Genomic DNA, 22,612 nt, shown 5'->3' on the forward strand with positions numbered 1-22,612 from the left:
TTTCCTTACCCGTGAAACATTTTGGTGAGTAAAGGAATAAAAATCCAGGTTTGGAAATGAACTCCAAGTGCATGTGTGTGATGAAATTCCGGCAAACTCCGTGGTCCTTCTGCCTCACTGTGCAGACCTGAAGTCACACTACTGCCCTCTCTCTCTCCCAGTACAAAGGCTCTCTCAGTTCTGAGCTGAGTGACTCTCAGACCCACTAAGTTGGGAAATTTGACTCTCTTGAAGGAGAAAAAAACCTCCCCCCCTTACTCACTGAGTGGACCCTCTCTCCTAACCTGCTGCTTGACTCAAGTTCCTTTTAATAATATGATAGACATATATGTTTAATCTATCTATCTTTTTATTTATCTGAAATATGTAGGTGCCATTCCAACTCTATCCACACCATTTTATTTCATAAGTGCAGCTAATATTAGACTGAGATCAAATATTCCCAAAACACCTTAATCAATGAAAATGAATTGAATTTGTATTAATGAAGGAGTGTATAGCATGGCCAAATTAATCTGTAAAATGTAATTCAAATAAATAATATTCAATATTAATTAATACAAATTAATTAAAATGAATGCTGGGGCTATTGACAACCCACTTCCCACCTTCTATGTATGCATCCCAAAATTATTCATGGGAAATCCGATTACAATATCATGGATGAAATATAAAGCATAATAATATGGATCCTGAAGGTCAGATAACCCAATTATAGTGAAAATAACTAAAGTCTTGAAGCGAGACGCCAATGTTTAAACGTGTCGAGCCTCCAAATTGCACCAACTTCGACAATGTGCCCACTTGGGTCCCCAGCAATACAGTAGCCACGTGTGAAGTAGATCAGATGGATTGTTTGAGATATGCAAAGGACACACCGGAAGACTCCTTGCTTTAGTTTTATGGTAAAACTACTGAAATGTTCCTATGTGACATGCTAATCTGTAGTGGAACAATTACAGAAGAGTCATAAAATCAGTGAACTGATTAGGTAACGCAAATTTCATAGCCATATGTGTTTGAAGTTTACAAACATTACTAACACCGTAAGCTATACTGGTCATACCAGAACAAGCAAGTCTGTAGCCACTCACTATGTATTGAACTGAGCAAAGGTTTGTGAATTCACATTTTTATTTTAAAGAGGATGATTGAGTTAATTCATTCATTTTAAAGTTTCATCATTCCACTTTAAAACTAGACATTGAGACAAGGCCCCATCATGCCATAAGGCAGAATATTTTGGATCTGTGGCTGTGAGGCAGGTGCTCACGCTAACACAGCCTGCCTTGGTGAATAGAGATTAGTTTTTTGTCTTTCCTCCACATTCAACAAACTCAATTATTTTGGAGATATAAGGTTTTATATGCAAGTGCCTTGTTCAAAAAGCACAAGACTGAAAAGCATTGCACTACCTGCAGGCTGAAACAGTTCAGTCTCAAAGTCATAGAATGTATCTTACTTGTTGCCTTCACATTAGATTTAAACTCACTCCCTGAGTGAAACACACTACTTCTCCAAACAGGAGCGAGTTGTTTTCGGTTGACGGTAATTGTTTGGGTTCCAAAACAAAGAAGGAATTCATATTTCAATTTTAAAACAGAGACCATTTGCTCCAGAAATGTCATTTGACTCAGACTTGTAATTCATGCATCACCCAATATTTCAGTGCTTTAATCAGCCGGACAGGAAAATATTTTTTATACCATTATAGTCACACCCACACTCACTGATTCATTTATTTTTTACATCGCACAAATTCCCATGAGTCTAAGTCTAGTGTTTAGTCTTTTATTTTTACATTTCACAAGAGCGTACAGAACTGGTCCAGTTGAGTGCTGGACTTCTGTCCCAAGCTTCAGGGGTCAACAAGATCAGAGGGAGTCTTAGTGAAATTATCCGTGTTGTGATGTTAACACCCCACTATTAGCACATGTTGGAATGATAATGGCTCAGAGAGAAAAGAAAAGGTACTCTTGCCCCCCACATCCTCTGTCCTCACGGACTGCATTCCCTTCCTAAGCACTTGTGTTTTCCCTCTTTAGCTCTTCTCCCAGAATAAGCTCTCAGATATAAGTGGAAGAAAAGAAAGCGCTTTTTAGCCAAAGCTCCGGGTGTCACTGGAAGGTCAGTGAAAGCTGTGGGAAGATGATGCGCTGTTGGGAGAACCTGTGAGTTAAAAAAAAAACAGTGAGCTAAACAAAAACTGCATACATTTAGTGACATAAAATATGAATATGCTGAAAATGATGTTGCGTATAAATTATCGAAGACAGCAATTATCTATATTAACATACAAAATACTTGGAGAAAGTCTAGATGAGAAAAAAAGACCTTTTCACCTGTTGTAAAGGATAAACTTTGGTGTAATATTAACCATCTTAGTTTAGCATGTTAGCATTTACCACATACTGTAGCACTAAACAGGAAGTACAGTTGAGGCTAATGGGAATGTCAATTATTTGGATTGGGATTTCAACTATTTTTTATTTTTTTATTTGAAACCCTGTATTGTTGAGAGAACACACCCTAAACCTGCCATACTACACACATACAGTAGCACATAAATAATACATATATGCATGATTGTGCCATTCATGATTTCATAATATGCACATCTGAGCCAGGGCCAGTAGAGGACATCTCTTATGCAGGATCATGACTGCATGCTGCACTTCTGTTTAGCTGAACACACACGACAGAAGCAAGATCGTGCAAATCTTTGTATGTTAAAACCAAATTTGCACAAAGTAAGATACGAACCCATCATCAGTTTTGTTTTTTATAAGCTCTATGAATTGTTTTATACATTGACACTTTTTTTGAATGTGCATTCTGGCGTCTATACAAGATTCCCATCAGGAAAACAATAAAGCGCAAAATTCAGTTAACTGTCCTGGATCTTACAACCTGTGCTTTAAAGTGAGGAGTACAGGCAACACAGAATGTAGCAGGGTTGTAGCTCAGTCAGTGAAATGAGCATCAGACCTAGGTTGTTGTTGTTGTGCTATGCTTGCTGACCCAGCTAACCGCTCAAACAAGATGCCATTTATCCAAGGCCAAGCTTCTTACTGCAGCTCCAAGATTTCCTTTGTTCTTTTGTGTGCTGACAGACAATGATGATTTTGGGATGAGATTGATTTTTGGAGACTGAATCCAGTTACGTAAGAGGTGACAGGGATCCAGCTCGGCTCCCATCTGGGTCAGACGGGAACGTAATCCATCAGACAAAAAAAAGAATCACTTTCTTGTATATGTTACAATAGGAAATTATCGTTTTTCAATGGCAGACGGCAAATACAGAAAAAAAAAGAAAAGAAAAAGAAAAGCGTGGCAACATAAAAAAAGTATTCTGATTTTGACGTATTATGTCCCAGGTACTAAACCTGCAATGGAAGGAATGTTTAAATCATAAGATCCCAGTGATCTAAATCTGACCAAGCACTCATTTAGCTTTATTTTTTTTTTTCATTTCCCTTGTCTCTTAACTTCCTGCTTTGACATTTTCCCACCTTTTCTGTGTGTCTGCATGTTTCCTGTAATCTTAAGGGAGTTTGTCTGAATAAACAGACTTGTTTTTTATTATTTATAGGCACAAATGGTCCCTAAAGTCTGCCGAATAACTGACGGCAGAATACATAATCTCATATTATCTGGTGAAAACACCAGGTGGATGACTGATTACGGTTAAATACCAGCTTCCTCACTCTGCATTCAGCTTGAGTACAGTTTATATTCCAGCACATTAAAAGAGTTAAGAAACAAGTAATTTCTACAAACACAGAAACAAACAAAACTAGAATATCTCCAACCGTAAGCAAGTAGTTTTACTTGCCTAAAGTACTGCTGGGCTTGTGCGTTTGTCCTTACTTTCAAGGGTGCGACAGATCAGCAGCAACCCTCTTTATAATATAGGTCTGGAGACCTCTGTAATTAAAAACCTTTTTTTGCGTTTTGCGTTGTAGGACAACGTCAACATAACGTACAACACAAAATAATGTTTTTAATTACAAAACAACTTGACACAAATGTTTCTGTATTTTGCAGACTTACGACTCAAGGGTGAATTCACAAAAGGATTCAGTAGCCTGCACAAATAAGAAAAAATGTGCGCAAAATTCTCAAATGCACCTTACTCTCTAGCATCTCAGAGCTAGGTTCATGTATTTAAATTAGGTAATATGCATACATTTGGTGCAAAAATCCTAAAAGTTGGGGAGATTTAGTAAGATTAACTTGCCGAAAATGTAGGTATCATAAACTTGTGTTTGCAACACCGTTTATTTTCTGCAAAAATCCAAATTTCCAATGAAAAAATCCCATTCACTATTTATTGAGGGAATCGGTGCTAAACTAACTTCCAGGGGTTGGCTTACAAAAATACGTCATCCCTGCAGCCCTCTATTGCCACTCACAGTTACAGTGAAATTATTAGCGACCTCAGAGTTGGCGGTAAATGAAGCGCATTTAGTCCTCCGCTTCACATCATGTCATCTTCTTTTACAGTCTGAAGTTGCGCATTTTGAAAACACCATCAGCACTAACAGGCTGGGATATCATATCCCAAATAGGGTTTAGAGGAATTCCTCTGAACCTCTTCGGTCCAGTCCTGTAGCTCGCGGTCTAAACATTTCAATTGTCTCTCTGGTATTGTTTATGGGTGTGACTGGGCTGTAATATCATTAGCTTAAATCTTTTGTGAATCAAACCTAAGATAGCGGTAGCAAGTGATTGAATTGATTGATCAGCAATCCTTTCTTACATCCTTTCTTTGTAAGATTCGCTTGTCAGAGTTCCAGACTTTCTTGGTTTGTTTGTGTCTTTTTTTGTTGAACCAACACATTACATATTGTACTTAAAAACAATAGTAATATTGAATGAAATATTACCATATAGGCTCTATGTTGCTCAGCGCACGTTAGCTTGTCATGTACTCACGCACACGTCTTAACATTTTGCGCCAATACAAACATGAACTAAAATGCTAAAATCACAAAAGTTGCATTTCCTCTTGCATTTTCACCTCCTCCTTTCCAATCACACTTGGCACACCAATGTTATCTGTGACAACACAAACAGCCGATGTCCAAGACAATTTATAGATTACAATCCATTCTGCCACGTTTGCCCTTAAACTGTCCTCATAGTGATCAATGGCCCTTTGGCTTCTGATGCAGTGACATGAGGTGAACATGTCAAATATAATGGCTTAAAAACCATTTTCTTATCTTCAACTCTTAAGTCGGCTCTTGTCATGCATCAATGAAAAATTTGATTAATGGTACTGAGATAAATAAAGGCACTATGTTAGCAACCTCTCAACCTGTAGCGACAACAATCAGTGGAATGCTAAAAATGTCAAAAAAACTTCATAGTTTAACTGAGGAAAGAACATCTCCACAGTGCAACCACACAGTAGTGATTTTACAGTGTACAGATGTGTCGGAGTTAAGGAGCCCCAGGAGGAGGGGGTGCAGCGAGCGCTCTGAGGCCCCAGACGATGCACTGAGCGCAGGCTGTGCTGCAGGTAGAACCTCCCCCGTCCTTCCCAGCGATCATGGTCCTCCTTTTTTTTTTTCCCCCAACAGTGTGAGAGGCAGCGTACTGTACTTCCTCTGTCCGACATCTTTGCCCATGATCTATCTTAAAGTCCTGCCTTTTCCTTTTGTCAACACACTGCCTTCTGGGTTTCACTGCCCAACAGTGTTTCCATCCAAAGAGATTAGGAACCTCTTGGTGTTACGAGTAGATGGTGATGACCTCCCGACCACCTCCACGAATCAACAGGACACGGTTGAGGCCATCCATCAGGACCTCCAGGAACTCCATATCTGTGAGGCACATTCTGGTTAAGGACATACTGCACGTCACAGCAACACATAATGCTATTTTCAGATTTATTCATTTAGTTTTAAAAACCTCAAATTCTGGGTGTAAAAAAATGCTCCTGTCAGTGATGGAATTTACTTAAGAACTGTACTCGCGCACAAATTTGACGTGCTTGTTCTCTACTTGAGTATTTCCATTTGATCTGCATAGTTGCCTAAATTGTTGCAAACATAACACATTTTTTTATTAGTTGTTCTACTATTGACCTAAATGAAATAGTTATTAATTTGGGGAAATACACTTATTCACCCAAGAGTATTGAAAGAGTTAAATGAGAAGGTCGATGGCACTCTAATGTATGGTAAGTGTGAAGCTACAGCCAGTGGCTAGTTAGTTTAGCTTAGCATTGTGTCCAAAGTGAGAAAGATATGCCTAATGGCTAAATTTGAATGAATAAGATGACTGATATTAGAAAAGGACACAGGTTGTCTAAAGGTATCACTTAATAGCCTCTAATTTAAAGTCTTCTTTACGCTTTATCGATTGAACAAAAAATATATATCATGTATTGGGTATGTATATGATGAATAATTTGTACTGGATTTCGGGACACGGGAAGATTAGCTGGTGCAATTGGCATCAGCTTATGGGGATCCTTTTTAATAAATTAATAAATATTGTTAGTGACCTCTCACAGCCAGGATAGCTGCTTCTCCCTATTTTCAGTCTTTGTGCTAAGCTAAGCTAACCGCCTGCTGGCTCTAGCTTGACATTGTGTGTACTGTTGGGAGGACAGCAATTCATAGTATTTCCTAAAATGTTTTAACTATTTTAACTATGACTAATATGTCAAACTTTCTCTGACTAAATGACTGAATGACTTGTTCACTGAACGAATGGCTGATTAGCTGAAAAAGGATACAGTTGTCGTCCCCTTTCTTGTTCTTTGGCGGGCCCGGCATGTTGAGCAAGACCAGCTGCGAGTCACGGGACTTCTTGAGCACCACCTCGTTCAGCTTCACAGCTGTATGCATCCTCCGCACGTTGGACTGGTTGCTACGTTGGACCACAGACATTAATTAGAGCATCGGTTATCCTGCCATTCGTCGCAAGGTCAGAGGGCTGCTTTAGTATGATAATCTTTCAATCAATCTACAGGAAGCACAGCATGAGTGGCTGGGGATCTGGTGATCTTGTAGGCAAATGCACATGCAGCTTTCATATTTGTCATCATGTAGCAACATGAAAACAGAATTGGTGATCTACTTTCACACAAGCATGCCAGCACAGACATTATTTTCACACAATACGTATGCACAGAGAGCAAATGCACGTGCAAACAAAAAGCAAAAGATAAAGTGACTTACAGATTCTCCCACTCACTGTAGGAATGGAGGAAGAAAACATATTCAACATTAACACAATCATTTATTTTTAGAATATCTAGATCAGGGGTCTTCAACATTTTTCAGGCCAAGGACCCCCAAACTGATAGAGAGATGGAGCAAGGACCCCCGACTATATATGTTGTATATAATTGTGTTTTATATTAAACTGGGCCTAGTGCCATGTATAAACATACCTTGTTATTGTGCATTCAATACTAAGCTATTCAAATAATACACAGGTTCATGTATTCAAGTGAGTAGCGTGGCCATGCCACTGACATTTATAAACATACCTTGTCAACTGATAATAAAGCCAATATCAACACTGTCTGTCAATTGCATGATAATCATGCATACAAGTTATTCAAATTGCCTTTTTATTTTAAACATAAATGTGGGAAAAAAAATGAGTGATGGCCTATTAGTGCCACTGCCATGCATAAACATACCTGTTATCTTGCATACAATATTGAACTATTAAAATAATGGACAGATTCATATTTGGGGAAAAAGATTAAAAATAAAATATATTAAAAAAAATTAAAATTGTCTAATCAACCAAAAATGTCACAACCCCCCCTGCAGTACCTCCGCAGACCCCCTAGGGGTCGCGGACCCCCTGTTGAAGACCTCTGATCTAGATGCAGGTAGATCTTGAATAAATAGCACTCCTCTGCCATCAAACAGTATTTGCAAATTACATTATAAACTACAAGCCAATAGCAAAGTTATTGAATGCACTTAAGAGGACAATCTTTGAATAATACAATGGGATATGTCCATTTTGCAAATGGACATATGGACAACAAAAGAATCATATTGTTTAGCATAGAGTTACATATAAACATAATGTTTGGGGTCACTGTAACAAAAATCAGGCAGTGTGCTTTTAAAAGTGTGCTTTTAAGATGTTTTGCAGCGCAGCTAGATCTACTTACGGTTTCATGTTGAAGATGTCTTTAACTCCCATGCCTTCTCTGTGTCTGTTCCTCTCGTTGACCAGTTTGTCTTTGGTCCAGGTCATGTGGACGCGATCTGGCGTGGCACCTGCATCTCTGTCGTTTGTTGCGGAATGAGACGCCATGTTCCGGTCGTGGATCAACTGTGCCTAAACGAAGGACAGGTCAGATGATTAAAAAGTCAGTTTGGTGTTTTTTTAGCCACGTTACATTCTCATTCTTCTCTAACTTCTAGTAAGAAAAGTTGAATCTCGATTTAAACCCTTTTTAGTAAAGGCTCAACTCAAAAAGATCCAACTGATTCTACTTTTCCATTCAGTAGCATCCTGTATTTTGTATTAGTATTTATGTACATTTTATCCACAAAGCATATTGTCATTGCAAATATGTTATTATGCGGGACGATATGAAGAGAAATCATTTAGATGTAGTTATTTTTAGGGAAGACATGTTCACGGTGATGACAGCAGATGCAGGAAAAACACAGAAACGGTCTTTTACAGTGGACACAGTAAACTTCCTCCTCTGTCAATGTGATCTCCTTTAAAGACACAGTGAAATAAAAAAAAAACTGTGACGATTGTGAACTCTTGTTATATGCAAAAACATATTTTATATCGAAATCCCTCTCTTTTCTCCTACTATTAAAGTAATTATAGCCCTATAAAAGTACTAAATACTTTTGAGAGCTCATATAACTGAAGCTTGAGACGCTTTAACATCCCTTTTAACGGTACCTTTCAACACACATGCCTAAAAATGACAAGACGTGATGTTGAGCCCTCACCTTCCCTAGATGCTTGTGCATCTCTTTTGACAACATTTTTAAAAGTTCAAAAGAGTCATTTAAAAAGTATCATGTGAAATCTTAGTTAGAATGCGTTTCAGAAACACTGAAATGTAGCATATCTTTCACTCTAAAGTGCCTTTGTAACAACAATGAAAGCAACATCAAGTGAGCCTCATCCAGGCACCTGGGTATTTTTCTCTTAGCTAGTAGTTTGGTGATCCAGATGCCTCATGCAAAAATATACCAGCATGGCAATAAAGTAATTAATATACTATAATACTGACCTTCTAGTATCAAAGGTCACATTACTCCTCACCTTAGCCAAGAAAAAAAAAGTCAACCAAATGAGTATTCTGTTGTTAGGATGGGAATGCTGAAGGACCCACAACTGTTTTGCTATAAACTATAAACATGATCCATAACATTTTGACTCATTTTTGTTTGTTAGAAACTGAGGGATGTAGTGGTTAGTAGTAACTGGATTGACTGTGAGTCAGGTGCACATTTAAAGGAACTCAGTGAGGAATTTGTCTCTCTCTAGTGGCAGCATCTGGTCCCTGCGTCTCTGCCCACTCAGCATCTACAGAATATTTAACCCCAAGTTCAGTTTCTAATGACCTCACTGTTTTAAGCTTCGTAGGTGTTATGAATGAATTATGATGCGAGGAAAGGATGGCATGAAAAATGGATAGACCAGTGACAACGTGGTTGGCTACTATGGGCCGTTTGGCCGCCATGGCTACCTCATCCTCCGGTATGCAAAGGGCGTTGAGGGAAGGGGCACCTGACGGCTTCTTCCTCTTTATGGAGCCTCGCAATACATCTGTGATGCTCTGAATCTGAGACCGTTGTCCAATCACAAAGCCGGGTTGGGGGGGTTCAAAGGTCAACAACAGCAGAACACAGGAGGAGTTATGCTACGCCTTTGTCTTTGGGTTGAGGACAGCTGTATCAGTTTGGTATTTTATAGTAGTTTATAGTTTGTTATAGCATTTCTACAATGTGTTTTAAAGTTTTAGCCATACACCTGAATATTTAAAAATGGAATATACAAGTTTGAGTGCGTAGTAGCTCTATTTATAGTTTCGTTTTGCATCAAAGTTTACTAGGTTTTTAGTGTGGTTTACAGTGTTGTGGATAGCACTTATGATTATCTTGGTGACACTTTCAATTGACCCTTCGCCCCTCAAACACAGACTGGCCAATCATAGTGTAGCATTGGCCAGTTTTTTTGTGGATTAAGAGCTGGTCATGTTTAAACGTTGTGTAATAAAGATACTTGTTAACCGGAGAGGTTAGAGAGGCTAGCATTAGCACATCATTAACTAGCGTTAGCACCTCTATGCTACGCTAGCTACTGAAGGTATTCCGAATGTATACACATGCTGCTTTTGCTTTGTAATGATTGTAAGAGCGAATAAAAGTGTTTTTCTTTAATTTCATTGTCTTCTGTCTCCAGGTGATGTGGTGGTTCACTTTTACACTGTAATCTGTAGCTTTAGCTTCTACGTTTATCTTATTAACCCGTTTTTTACTGCGGACTCAGTTTGACATCCTGATATATCCTTCAAACATATATTGTTCGGCCTGCTTCTCTCTGAAATCTTTTTTTTGTTTTTCAAAATTTTTTATTATATTTATTAAGGGAATGCAGAGAGTTAGTGACAGTGTGGGCTCCATGGTAGCCCTGACGAGTAGCAGCGGGGGGCGGGGCTTAGCAAAGGCTCAGTTAAATTAAACGTAATTACCATTATACTTTCATTAACAATGCAAATTTGTCACTCCTACATCTTGACGCTGTTGGTTGGAACACATCCTTATAATTCTTTGTTTTGTATAATGACACAGACATCAACGTTAAACCTGATGTTTTTACTAGACTTCTCACAGTGTCAAACTAGAGTGTCACGTACCTCTCTCTCCCTCTCAGTGCGGGACAGTTGCATCTGTTTCAGCATTTGAGACCTCTGCTCCATCACCAGCGTCTTCTCATAGGTGAAGGCTGAGATGTCGCTTTCATGCTGGAGGGACACATAGAACAGATTTGTAGTCACTCTGGTGTGGCTAATGTTCTAATTAAGGGCATTTTAGAGAAACAGGTAGCCTTTCTGTATCTTGCCCTAGGGCAGGTAAGACTACCACCACCTGGCTCAACCATCATTAGATACCAAAATAAATTGACTGAATATCAAATCGTCCCACCATTTCCACCACCTCCACCACAGCATCCAGACGTAGATGGTAGAGAAACATCTGGAGGTCTTTCTTCATCTGGATGGAGTTGTCCTCCATATGGGCCACCGTGAAGATTCTCATTTTACACTTCCTCCACACCTGCAGAGGTAAGAGATGAATCAGCTGCTGGTTACACAGTTAGTTTGCCAATCCAAGAGCACCAAATCCTAACTGTGACCTTACTTTAGGGGGACATGTAAGCAGGAAACTCTCAGCAATTACGCCATCTCAAAGCAGTTACGTGAAGCAATACAAAATACATTTTTGTTTTATTATTAGGGAAGGCCTCTACACACAAATTAAATTGTGAGACACCAGGCTGCATTTGGCTAAAAATACATTATTATACGCTACTTTATAGAACAAGACAGCAGTTATTCAAGTGCAAATGACGCTGATGCTTTCAGAGTATGACAATGAAAAGCTGGTGAAATCACTACTAACATGTTAAACCCTCTTTACTGGAGAGAAAATGTTAGGTCAAAGAAGAAGAAGAAGAAGAAGAAGAAGGTTATAGAGGAATGTTAATTTAATATTAATTTCGATTGACTTGAAAGGGAGGCTTGGCCTAAAGAAAACAATTGAGTCTGTATTGTTTCATGAAAGAATAATTAATAATCATTTTTATTATGCCCAGTAAAATATGTTTAAAACGCTTCTATGTAGGGTGTAGTTTTTACATGATTACTTTACTTTTTAAGGTTAATAATCTAAAAGGAAAAGACAACACACACATACACACCTTGTGTTGACTAAGTAAAAATGGCAGCAGCATGAGCAGTCCACCATCATGTACGATCCACCACACATCGATGGTTCCCTCCTTCAGACGATCATGGTTGCCAGGGAAATGGTCGATGTTCTTGGCAACCAGCAGAGCCTGTTGGGCCGCCGTCGTCTCTCTCACTGTTTCTGCGGAGAGACATAGAGAGAAAGAGAGTGAGCATTTGAAATGTTTTTCATGTCAGGGTTCTGTCTCCCTCTACTGTCCTCCTGTGTTTTCCTCTTTGAGTCTTTCCATGCTTGATTTTATTTTGTTGCACACTTCCGTCAAGGCGTTCCTGTGTATTTTACCTATGAAGTTCCTCCTGGCGGAGGAGTCCTGGGCCAGGCCCCCGCCTGCCGGCCAGGCCATCAGAACAGCATTGTGTTTCATTCCTCCCAGCCCTGCTGACTGGATGAGCAGGGAGAAGCCGTCTCGCAGGTTGGAAGACACCACCACGTGGGAGAAACCCTTCATCTTCTCTGCAGCCATGGCTGTTTTCAAGTTCTGAAGGGAACCAAGAGGAGGGAAGAAAAGAAGATGGGAAAGGACGGTAAAACGGTTTCCGGTGACGAATTGGGCGCAAACTTTGGGTGAAAGTTGACAGTAAGCAGAATTATCAGGCTTCAGACTGATACTAGTCTTTGACTCTATGAAGGATGACTAACTTGAGTTTGTATTAAACTTTTTGTGCAACTTTTACAGAGACACAAACACACTCAAGCAGGACCAACAATGACTTGATTGTAATTGTGGTGTGGTAGCTTACAAAAAACATCCATCAGTCCTCACTCGGGGCTGAATGTTATTTTACAACTTGATAATATGTTCATAAACGTGTTTTCAGCTTGATTTTACTGCCCCCGTGTGGCCAAAGAGCATCTTTTAATGCAGCTTCAAAAAGTATTTTGACATTATTTAGAGCGTATGTGAAAGATAAGAAAACAAATGATACACAATCACAATAGCTCGCTAGATTTAAAAAATATATAATTTCAAAGAAAAAAAAAAACAATTTATACAATTGTGCAGTGTAGTACACCTATTTATTTGAACACGTTTATAGTTTTCTTAATGTATATGTGCTTTTTTTGCAGATAATATCACTTTAAAATGATTTTAGCTGCGTGCTAAATGATTCAACACACACTCATTGGCAACTTGTCTGTCACCATATGATTCAACTGCAACTGTTCAATACAACTTTATTCATTACATTACATTACGGTCATTTAGCAGAAGCTTTTATCCAAAGCGACTTACAATTCAGTATCTATCTATACACCGTAGACCAGGGGTATTCAATTAAAATTCCAAAAGGTCCAGATTGAGAAAATCTCCTCGTGCAAAGGTCCGGAACATTATAATAATATCTAACTTGTGCCATTTAGTGCCATATAGTAGCCTAGTAGTAGTAACAACGTCTCTGTGTAGTCAACAACTGTCAAATTTAAATAAAGACATCACACACATCAATTATATTTTAACAATTATTATTCTCTTTTCAAATTGAACTGGATGGATTATAAATAATACATAGAAATACATAAATACATGTTCTTCTCTCATTTCAAGTAAAATAAAGGCTCCATCTAAAAATAAAATACACAAAAAATAACTTTTGAAAAACTTACATCTTATTAAAAAAAAGTGCTTGATTTTAGAAAAATGAATGGAAATTAAAGAGTGTGGCTGGAGTTAACTTTTTTTCTTCTCTTTTTGTTAACATCATAATGATCTGTCAACTTTATAATAAACAATCTCTTAACAATTGAACAGCTTTAACACCTCCTTTTCTCTTTCTTTCCCTCTTACATCCCACTCCATCTCTTTTTCTTGTTTAGTGAGAGAAGTGAGTTGTAGCTTGTCCTGCCAGGATTTTAAATCTGGGCTGGAATGGTGTCAGGGCTAGTCTCATGCACATATGAAGGTGCTCATTGGATATCCTGGAACGATATTTGTTTTTAATAATGTTCATAGTGGAAAAAGCTGCCTCGGTCAAAGATTTGTGTTTGGTCTCATAGTGGCGTTTCACATTGGCGCTTAATGGCCACGGTCTCTGAACATATGAGACAGAGTGGTTTTGTAGCACCAGCAGGAAGAATGAACAAATACAAGTCCGTCCATTCTTTATTAAAAGCTCGGTTTTCGAGGTCCACTTTTCTCTTTTTAGAGCACGCCATGTTAACTTGCTTCTCCGACTTACTTCTCCCACTGCTCTCTCTCACTGTTCTCCGTCTCTCTCACTGTTCTCCGTCTCTCTCACTGCTCTCCGTCTCTCCGTCTCTCTCACTGTCCTCCGTCTCTCCATCTCTCTCACTGCTCTCCGTCTCTCTGTCTCTCTCAATGCTCTCCGTCTCTCTCAATGCTCTCCGCCTCTCTCAATGGTATCCGTCTCTCGCCTGTCTGCGTAATTTCATTCGACTCACGATGTATTTTGGAATAAACATTCGATTGGCTGAGTAGCGTCACGTGAGATTAAATTAATGCATGCAATTGGTCAGTGTGTTTCCTGAACTGCTGAATGAGTGCCGTAAAGGCCAAAAAAGATGCGCAGGTTAAAACGTTAGCGCCCGCCAAAATTTATGATTCTCAATTATATGTCCGGGTCCGGATAAGACAGCGCCTGGGTCCGGATCCGGACCGCAGTCCGCCAATTACCGACCCCTGCCGTAGACGCAGCTACGGGAGCTACGGGGTTAAGTGTTTTGCTCAAGGACACATTGACATGAGACTAGTAGAGTCTGGGATCAAACCGCCGACCCTCTGATTGAAAGGCGGCCCTGCTCTCCACTTAGCCACGGTCACCCCCACATGTACATGTGAGGAAATATTGCCTAATAATGTGACCAGTGAGTAGGTTTAACATGTAAATGAGCACACGTTTTTTACGTTAGCTTTAAATGGGTGCTGTACCCTTGGCTTCTATGCTTTGAAAATACAAAGGAGGTCCGAGACCTGAACACTACGCAGAGGACTGAACAGACTGACAAACCTTGTCTCCCGTCTTGGCATCGTTCCCTCGGGTCATGAAGGTTCCCTCCAGGACCGAGCTGACGATGGTCAGACCCTTTCCCGCTTTGAGCTGTGTCGTGAAGGACAGGAGGCGAGGGTGTTTCACCACCAGGTCAGAGTCCAACTTACACAACACCAACAGCTGAGGCCTGAAGAAAGAAAGATACATGTCAGTAGTAGAATACTAAATAGCCATTAGAAGGGAGTGTGTTTACTTGCCCATCTCCTCTGGAAGCTAGTGGCTCGGGGCTACATGAGTCACTACTAGCATAACCCACCTGTATCCTAGACTGAACTGACTGCGGGTGAGCTGCATTGTGAGTAATGGAGGTGCATGGTTTTGATAGGGGAGAAGAATACGTGGAATACATTTTTGATCCTTTTCTTTTTAACTGTCCAAGATCCTGCAAATAGCACACCAAGTTATGTGGGTCCCTTCCCCTGGCTTCAATAAGATTAAAGCAATTCACAACGCACACACACTCTCACCTCCAGTTTTTGGTGTGTAGTGGCACTTCCTCCAGCCGGATGAGAGCGTAGCGTGCTGCATTTAGGGACAGACCTCTGATCCCATCTCCCCATTCCTTCACTGCCCTGCAACCCAAAAAATCCAAATGGAAAGTGTTTCACCTCGTTCCCAAATGCTTAAAAAATAAAATTAGACATTCACGTTTCATCGGGTCTCAGTGGCGTGAAAGATGTAAAGCTTCCTCTGCTGTCATGATAGATCTGCTGACCTGAAACCGACAGACTCACCCTCTGTACTCAATGTACTTGTAGAGACAACCGGCTATCACCATGGCGACCAGGGCATAGTACCAGGAGGAGATGAACATGAGAGAGAGACACAGGCTCATCCCTAAGAAGGACAGGGTCCTACCGGACACACACACACACACACACACACACACTACATATTTATACAAGTGTAAAAACCAAAATCTGTGGTTTTAATCAAAGCTTTGGAAAGCTTACATCCTACATTTTCTTGCCTTTAGTCGGAAAGTGTTCTTACCAGTGATAGAACTTGAAGCGAGGTCTCCAGTTGGGGGTGCGGAGCAAAGTCTGAACAGCACAGGCCAGGTTAACAAACAGATAGCACATGAGGAAAAACCTGAGCGGGTAGCAAAAACAGAAAAGAAAGATTTTTAAAGAGAGAAAGGACTGTTATAAAACACGGACTGACAGCAGGTTAGATAGAGAGCGGGCCGAGAGCGGTTTATTGTTTTCCACAGGGTTAAGCCACCTACATGGAGAGGATGGGGGCCACGGCATCTAGAGAAGCGATGAGGATCCCTATCTCACAGATCCCCACTGTCAGCAACAGAGCCCAGGTGGGCTCACCGTTAGCCTTCCCATGACCGAACACCTGAGAGAGAGAGAGAGAGAGACACAAACAGAGAGAGACACACATCGCATCATCATGGTCAAAAACTTTTGAATTTCATATATTATAAGAAGCATTACATGTTTGGTTGCTTGTTTGGTTTGAATCTTACTGCAATGTAGCATATTTAGAATATTGTATATGTGACAACTGATTCATTATTCCAGTCACTTATGAAGGAAAAACGCCAGAGAAAATTTAAAGGCATCACCTTGAGCTTGAGGAAATTGTGATGGGCATATTTATTTTTACAATTTTTTTGACATTGTATAGACTAAATAATTATTCTAGAATATTCCACAAAGAACCTCTTGCAAGAAAACTTTGTTTTTCTTATCTTAAAGTCTGTGAGGTTTATTCGTAGGAGTGCTATTATCTGTAGCCGACATAACTGGTACGACAGATCTGGACCAAAGAGAAAATTTCAAAAACGTGAAAATTGGTGAATGCTACAATTTCTCTTCCACTTGATGAGTGTGTTTGCACAAAATAATTGGTTGTTGTGTTTTTCTTAAATTTTACAGTTGTATAATATAGGATTTAAATTAATATAATATGTTTTATAATATGATCAATAATTAATTTCATTATTTTCTAAAAGCATTATGGTCTTTTAAAATAAATACTAATATATTATTTATATGCGGCATGCTGCATGAGGCCCTGCAGTCTATTGCCCTTTTTTGGGGATTGGCGGGACGTTTAACTGCTAATTAGAATCAACTGGCATGCGCACTCACTTTACAAAAACTGGTGCGAACAATTCTGCGGTTTAAGAACACGTCTTGAATTTGACAGACTTTTCTAAGGACCTTTCTCAAGAGCAAATTACAGAAAAAATTCAGGAAGATATTGGTGAATGAGGATCATTGTCTTGAGTTATCATCAATCAGCGGCTTAATTAGAAGCTGGTCTAAATTTAGGAGTTGTAAACTGCTTTACTGCGGCAGAAGTGAGCCAGATTAGCCCTCCAGTGCACAAAATAAAGGTGAGCAAAGTAACGCCGTTACTGTGTAATTACTCCAACACACGGCAGCATGAGAGGAAGCTGAAAAGAACCGAAAAGACCTATTCAAGACCAGATCAAAAAGTAACACATTTTGTGACGCTTGACTGTAAAAGCACACAGGACTGTAAACATATTAAAAAAAAAATTAAAACACAGGTCTTTCTCATACTGACCTGCAAGAACGGGATGATGCCATCCCGAGCGATGGCCTGCAACAGCCGAGGGGCGCCGGTGAGGCTCTGAAGCCCCGCCCCGCAGCAGGAGAAAAACGAGCCAATCACAATCACCCAAGGCGATGGCCAGGCCAGAGTGCCAATCACCGGGTTCTTCTTCACTGAGTAACCAAACCTGCAACCACCATAAGCGCGCACAACATGAGAGGCAGTTCAGAAAGGAGACGGCCCACTGACAGTCATGGCCATGACCATGCCCACTTAGGAAACAGGAAGGGTGCATCATCTTTATTATAGAGCATCTTTGATACAACACAAAGCGCACTGTTACTGTGTGAGCTACATCAAAGACAAATTTCCATTTCCCGCAAATTAACTATATTTAAAAAAAAAAGCTTTCCATCACCTGTTAAATACCAATGTTGCCACCATTTGTATAAAAAATACCCTTACTTGTCTCTCAACACCACTCCTTCAATGCAGGCTCCAAACAAGACCACGCAGGAGATGTCTGAGCGAGAAGTTAAGATCGAAATACTTGCACATCGTACTTACTTTGCGGTAAACAAGCCTCATCTCATCTCATCTCATCTCATCTCATCTTCAACCGCTTATCCGTGATCGGGTCGCGGGGGCAACAGCTCCAGCAGGGGACCCCAAACTTCCCTTTCCCAGGCCACATCAGCCAGCTCTGACTGGGGGATCCCGAGGCTCTCCCAGGCCAGTTTGGAGATATAGTCCCTCCACCTGGTCCTGGGCCTCCCTCGGGGTCTCCTCCCAGCTGGTCGTGCCTGGAACACCTCCCTAGGGAGGCGCCCAGGTGGCATCCTCACCAGATGCCCGAACCACCTCAACTGGCTCCTTTCCATGCAAAGGAGCAGCGGCTCTACTCTGAGTCCCTCACGGATGACCGAACTTCTCACCCTATCTCTAAGGGAGATGCCAGCCACCCTCCTGAGGAAACCCATTTCGGCCGCTTGTACCCGCGATCTAATTATTTCGGTCATGACCCAGTCCACATGACCATAGGTGAGGGTAGGAACGAAGATTGCCTGGTAGATAGAGAGCTTTGCCTTGCGGCTCAGCTCTCTTTTCGTAAAACGGTGTGGTAAAGCGACTGCAATACCGCCCCAGCTGCTCCGATTCTCCAGCCAATCTCACGTTCCATTGTTCCCTCACTCGCGAACAAGACCCCGAGGTATTTGAACTCCTTCACTTGGGGTAAGGACTCATTTCCTTACTTAAGGATCAGCAATCCACCGGTTTCCTGCTGAGAACCATGGCCTCAGATTTAGAGGTGCTGATCCTCACCCCAACCGCTTCACACTCGGCTGCGAACCGATCCAGGCAGTGCTGGAGGTCACAGCCCGATGAAGACATCAAAACAAGCCTAATCTAACAAAATCGGCAAAATCAGAGTTGCTGCTCTCTGTCATCACCTGATACACCTCCTACACATGCATGTGATGGTTTGTACTGTAGTGTGTATATATACGTCTTGAGGATACAGATGAAAGAGGTGGTGAGAATTGCCATTATGGTTCCTACTGGGATGGACCTCTGGGCATCTCTGAGATCACCAGACCTATTGGAACCAGCCATTATACCTGAAATCCAACACACACACAAAGTAAGAGTTAGAGTCAGTTTTGGAGGAAGTATTGTGATCCTTTACTTATGTCTACTTACGTCTCTTTTCAAAGTGTTTCAATATATAACATCATAATCATCATAATTTCTCATCATAATTAGACTCCTAACCTATTCATTTTTGTTTGGTATTTGATCTACCTGTGACGGAGGGGAAGTATATTCCCACCAGCAGAGTGAAGTAGGTGGCTATGTCATTGAAGATATAGGGCAAGTCTCTGTCCGAGTCCTTGGCTTGTACTGAAGGTTGGCTTTTCTTCTCTATGTGCGTACCAGCTGGACCATAGTCGCCCCACAGGTTGTCTAGCAGAAAGACACGGAGGAAAAACAGCCAGATGAACATGAGCATTCATTCTCGTTGGGCAGTTAATGTCTTGTGGACAAAGCTGATAATCTAGCCTGGTGGCACGAGAGACAAACAATGCTGGATTTTAGCTTCATGAAGGGGAAACGATCAGGATCCATCCCCTCCTCCTTCTCACCTTTGATAACTCCGCTCAGGAGCCCAGGTATGGCCGGTATCTCTGTCAGGTTGTTTAGGGCGAAGTATTCGTCACAAGTTGCGTTGTCACAGAAGACGCCCGATAGCTTCGTGATCACGGTGACGTTTTTCACAAGCACCGTCTTGGCGCACGTCTCAAACATCTCATTCTTCAGAGATCGGTTCCCCAACAGACAGACACTGTGAAGGACGGAAAAAAATGTGTACAATGAATGAAAGAGGGATTTATTTTTTATTTTTTTACAATGGTTGTTAAAAGCTGTGTTTTACACAACATGTTCTCACTCCCAACTTGTCAAATCAGCAGCTTGGTGAGAGGCCATACACTTAACTTAGCCCTCTAGCATTAGTTTTGTTTCCGCTTTTGAGAATAGACTTCATTGCCTACAAGAAACAACTTTGTTAGATTTAGGAAAAGATTGTGGTTTGAGTTAATGGCGCTGAATTTGATATTCAGTGGAAGCAGAGGGATCACCTCCCTGTGGCTCCCAACATAGCAGCGACAGCTGAGCAAATGGCTTGCAGCTAACAGTGCAAACAGCGGTAACAGCGCTGACAAAGCTAACAGTGTTTACCTGAGGGTGAACCAGAGGGTGCGTGCTACGCTACCGCAATGACGGCGAGGGTTCGGGACTTTTGCTATCAGCTGTAACCGCTATGTGAAAAGCAGTGCAGAGCAGCGTCGGTGAGCTAGAAAATTGGGGCAAGCTCACGTACACTAACATTTGTTACATAGTTAATTATGCAGCACAGGTTAAGTATGTTACGTGACATTATGTAATTTAACTTGCTTACGTATCTTAAAATAAGACCTTTAGTTTTACATGGGACCGATCCATCCAACGCAACATCCTGTCAAATGCGGACTTTGACGCTCTTTATACTCCGTCACCCGACTGCCTCCTTTACTCCCAGCACAACTGGGGCCACGTAGAGTGCCCCAGTCTGACATGTGGGCCATCTGATCAAGCTGCCGTATTTGGCAACTTGGGAGCAGGTGCCACAATGCTTCTATCAGATATGACAGATGTGTTACCAATACACAAGAGGAGTCAAGAAATACCGTAGCTTCAATACAGCCAGCTCAATTCACTGCACGCACACGACCCCTGCATGTTGTTAGTACACATATTATAAACCAATGTGTCACAGCCGTGACCATAACAGTCACAATCAATGAATGCAATGAAGTGCATCCCATTTGTCCTTTTGCATAAATATCCGACACTGAAAGTAGTTAAATTTAGCATATCGGCGTAAGAACATTTCCGTCTTAAAAAACATGTCAGCGTTAAATAAGAAATTATTATTCAGCTCTTAGTAACTCACTTAAACTCCGATGGTCCGATGAGCGTCTTGATGACTCCTGCATAAGTGGCCATGATCGAGAGAACCACACAGGCCAGAAACACCAGAGCCAGTTTGTTCACATACCTGCAGAAAGAACAGGAATACATGTGAGTCTGCGTCCTGTGTCCTGGTGTGTGTTAGTTAGTGTGTGTGTGTGTGTTTGTGTGTGTGTGTGTTTGTGTGTGTGTGTGTGTGTGTGTGTGTGTGTGTGTGTGTGTGTGTGTGTGTGTGTGTGTGTGTGTGTGTGTGTGTGTGTGTGTGTGTGTGTGTGTGTGTGTGTGTGTGTGTGGATACTTACTTCACCCCTACAAACACTACCAGAGCCATCAGGAGCAGGCAGCATGTGCCATAGACTCGCATATTGTTTGACATTTCTTTAAACACCGGTGCTGTCGGAACGATGTAGGTCTGGCAGTGGGGAGGAGACATCAGAAAGAGAGTGAGTGTGTCATTAACGTGCAGCAGAAGTGACTGCCCTCATGGCCGATCTCTTATCCACCAGAGTGGTAACATACCAGCAGAATCTCTATGGTGCCAAGTATGTACATGGATCCAGCGAAAGTGGTTCCCAGGTAGAAACAGAGACCCACCGCTCCTCCAAACTCAGGCCCCAGAGATCTGGAGATCATGTAGTACGAGCCGCCGGCTTTGGAGAAATTAATCCCAGTTAGTTCGATTGCTGGTACAGGTGTTTTTCATTTTTCACTGGGGATGATGGGAGAAGCTCTGATTTGATCAAAATGTTAATATATTTATCTAATTCTTTAGCAATTAAGTGTCAGAGTGGAGAGAAGTAAGTGAGTTATTTGGGGCTGTATGTTGCCTATGAGGAAGAGTGCTGATCAAAGTTTTCTAAAAAAAAGACACTAGCATTGATCATCAATCAAAAGGTAATGCAGTAAAAACCATTACATTATTTATTGCGTTTAAAGGTTCACTGTTGACAAAACACTTTATATAACATTATTTATCATGATGTGTCAATGAGGATTTTAGGCATGAAATGCAACAATTTAAGGGCATTTGGGGGGGGGGGGGGGGTATATTGCCTTTCTTTCTGTGAAGTTTTTAGGAAATTACTGTTTTCACCACGGATAAGCTGTTGAACAAAGGGTGACATGTATTCAAGTCTTTGTTGTGTCAGGCCCAATCACCCTAATATATCTACAGAATGTTACACAAGGTTTTGCCAGTGGTAAATGAAAACACTATATCACTGTATCCAAGCCATTGCTTTTGAATATTTCAAGTGAAAAAAGTAATAATTCAATAATACTAATGAACGCAATGTTTCATAATGTACCTGGGACAACTCCGTTGGTTGCTATGGCGCTCATTGATATGGCTGTGAGCAAGGTCTGCATTGACACAAAAAGGACACATGTTAGGTTATGGATGGAAGAAAAGAAAGATGTTTGCCAGCTGCATTTAATTTATTAGTGTCAAAAGGTTTCACAGGATAAACTGTCATTATATACTGCCCGGTTTTGTTGAAGCAACAACTCATTACTGTGTAGGACTGTGTATCAATTGAATTTTTGCCCTTGCATTCAACAAAACAA

General features: G+C 40.9%; 1 protein-coding gene across 3 annotated transcripts in view; it reads right to left on the reverse strand.

Moving 5' to 3' along the window:
- Positions 1 to 1,777: 1,777 nt before the first annotated feature.
- Positions 1,778 to 22,612, reverse strand: part of LOC137866256 (solute carrier family 12 member 7-like) — a 37,511-nt gene continuing 16,676 nt past the window's right edge. For 2 of the 3 annotated variants that reach the window (XM_068702044.1, XM_068702043.1), the window contains 22 exons: positions 22,354 to 22,408; positions 21,566 to 21,696; positions 21,349 to 21,458; positions 21,030 to 21,134; positions 19,681 to 19,880; positions 19,340 to 19,501; positions 19,057 to 19,155; positions 18,002 to 18,059; positions 17,549 to 17,723; positions 16,230 to 16,348; positions 15,995 to 16,093; positions 15,736 to 15,855; positions 15,469 to 15,573; positions 14,960 to 15,128; positions 12,276 to 12,471; positions 11,944 to 12,113; positions 11,169 to 11,300; positions 10,880 to 10,987; positions 8,156 to 8,325; positions 7,197 to 7,211; positions 6,752 to 6,885; positions 1,778 to 5,831 (listed from right to left, as the gene is read on the reverse strand). In XM_068702044.1, the coding sequence (XP_068558145.1) occupies positions 5,740 to 5,831; positions 6,752 to 6,885; positions 7,197 to 7,211; positions 8,156 to 8,325; positions 10,880 to 10,987; positions 11,169 to 11,300; positions 11,944 to 12,113; positions 12,276 to 12,471; positions 14,960 to 15,128; positions 15,469 to 15,573; positions 15,736 to 15,855; positions 15,995 to 16,093; positions 16,230 to 16,348; positions 17,549 to 17,723; positions 18,002 to 18,059; positions 19,057 to 19,155; positions 19,340 to 19,501; positions 19,681 to 19,880; positions 21,030 to 21,134; positions 21,349 to 21,458; positions 21,566 to 21,696; positions 22,354 to 22,408 (2,724 nt within the window). In that variant the 3' untranslated portion in view covers positions 1,778 to 5,739. Of the gene's footprint in view, positions 5,832 to 6,751; positions 6,886 to 7,196; positions 7,212 to 8,155; positions 8,326 to 9,709; positions 9,806 to 10,879; positions 10,988 to 11,168; positions 11,301 to 11,943; positions 12,114 to 12,275; positions 12,472 to 14,959; positions 15,129 to 15,468; positions 15,574 to 15,735; positions 15,856 to 15,994; positions 16,094 to 16,229; positions 16,349 to 17,548; positions 17,724 to 18,001; positions 18,060 to 19,056; positions 19,156 to 19,339; positions 19,502 to 19,680; positions 19,881 to 21,029; positions 21,135 to 21,348; positions 21,459 to 21,565; positions 21,697 to 22,353; positions 22,409 to 22,612 lie in introns of all 3 variants that reach the window. The other variant, XM_068702045.1, reaches the window with a different exon arrangement.

Source organism: Cebidichthys violaceus, unplaced genomic scaffold (assembly GCF_023349555.1).
Source record: "Cebidichthys violaceus isolate CVI_PGR_0920_01 unplaced genomic scaffold, fCebVio1.0.p SCAF_8, whole genome shotgun sequence".
In the NCBI taxonomy this organism is placed as follows: domain Eukaryota; kingdom Metazoa; phylum Chordata; class Actinopteri; order Perciformes; family Stichaeidae; genus Cebidichthys; species Cebidichthys violaceus.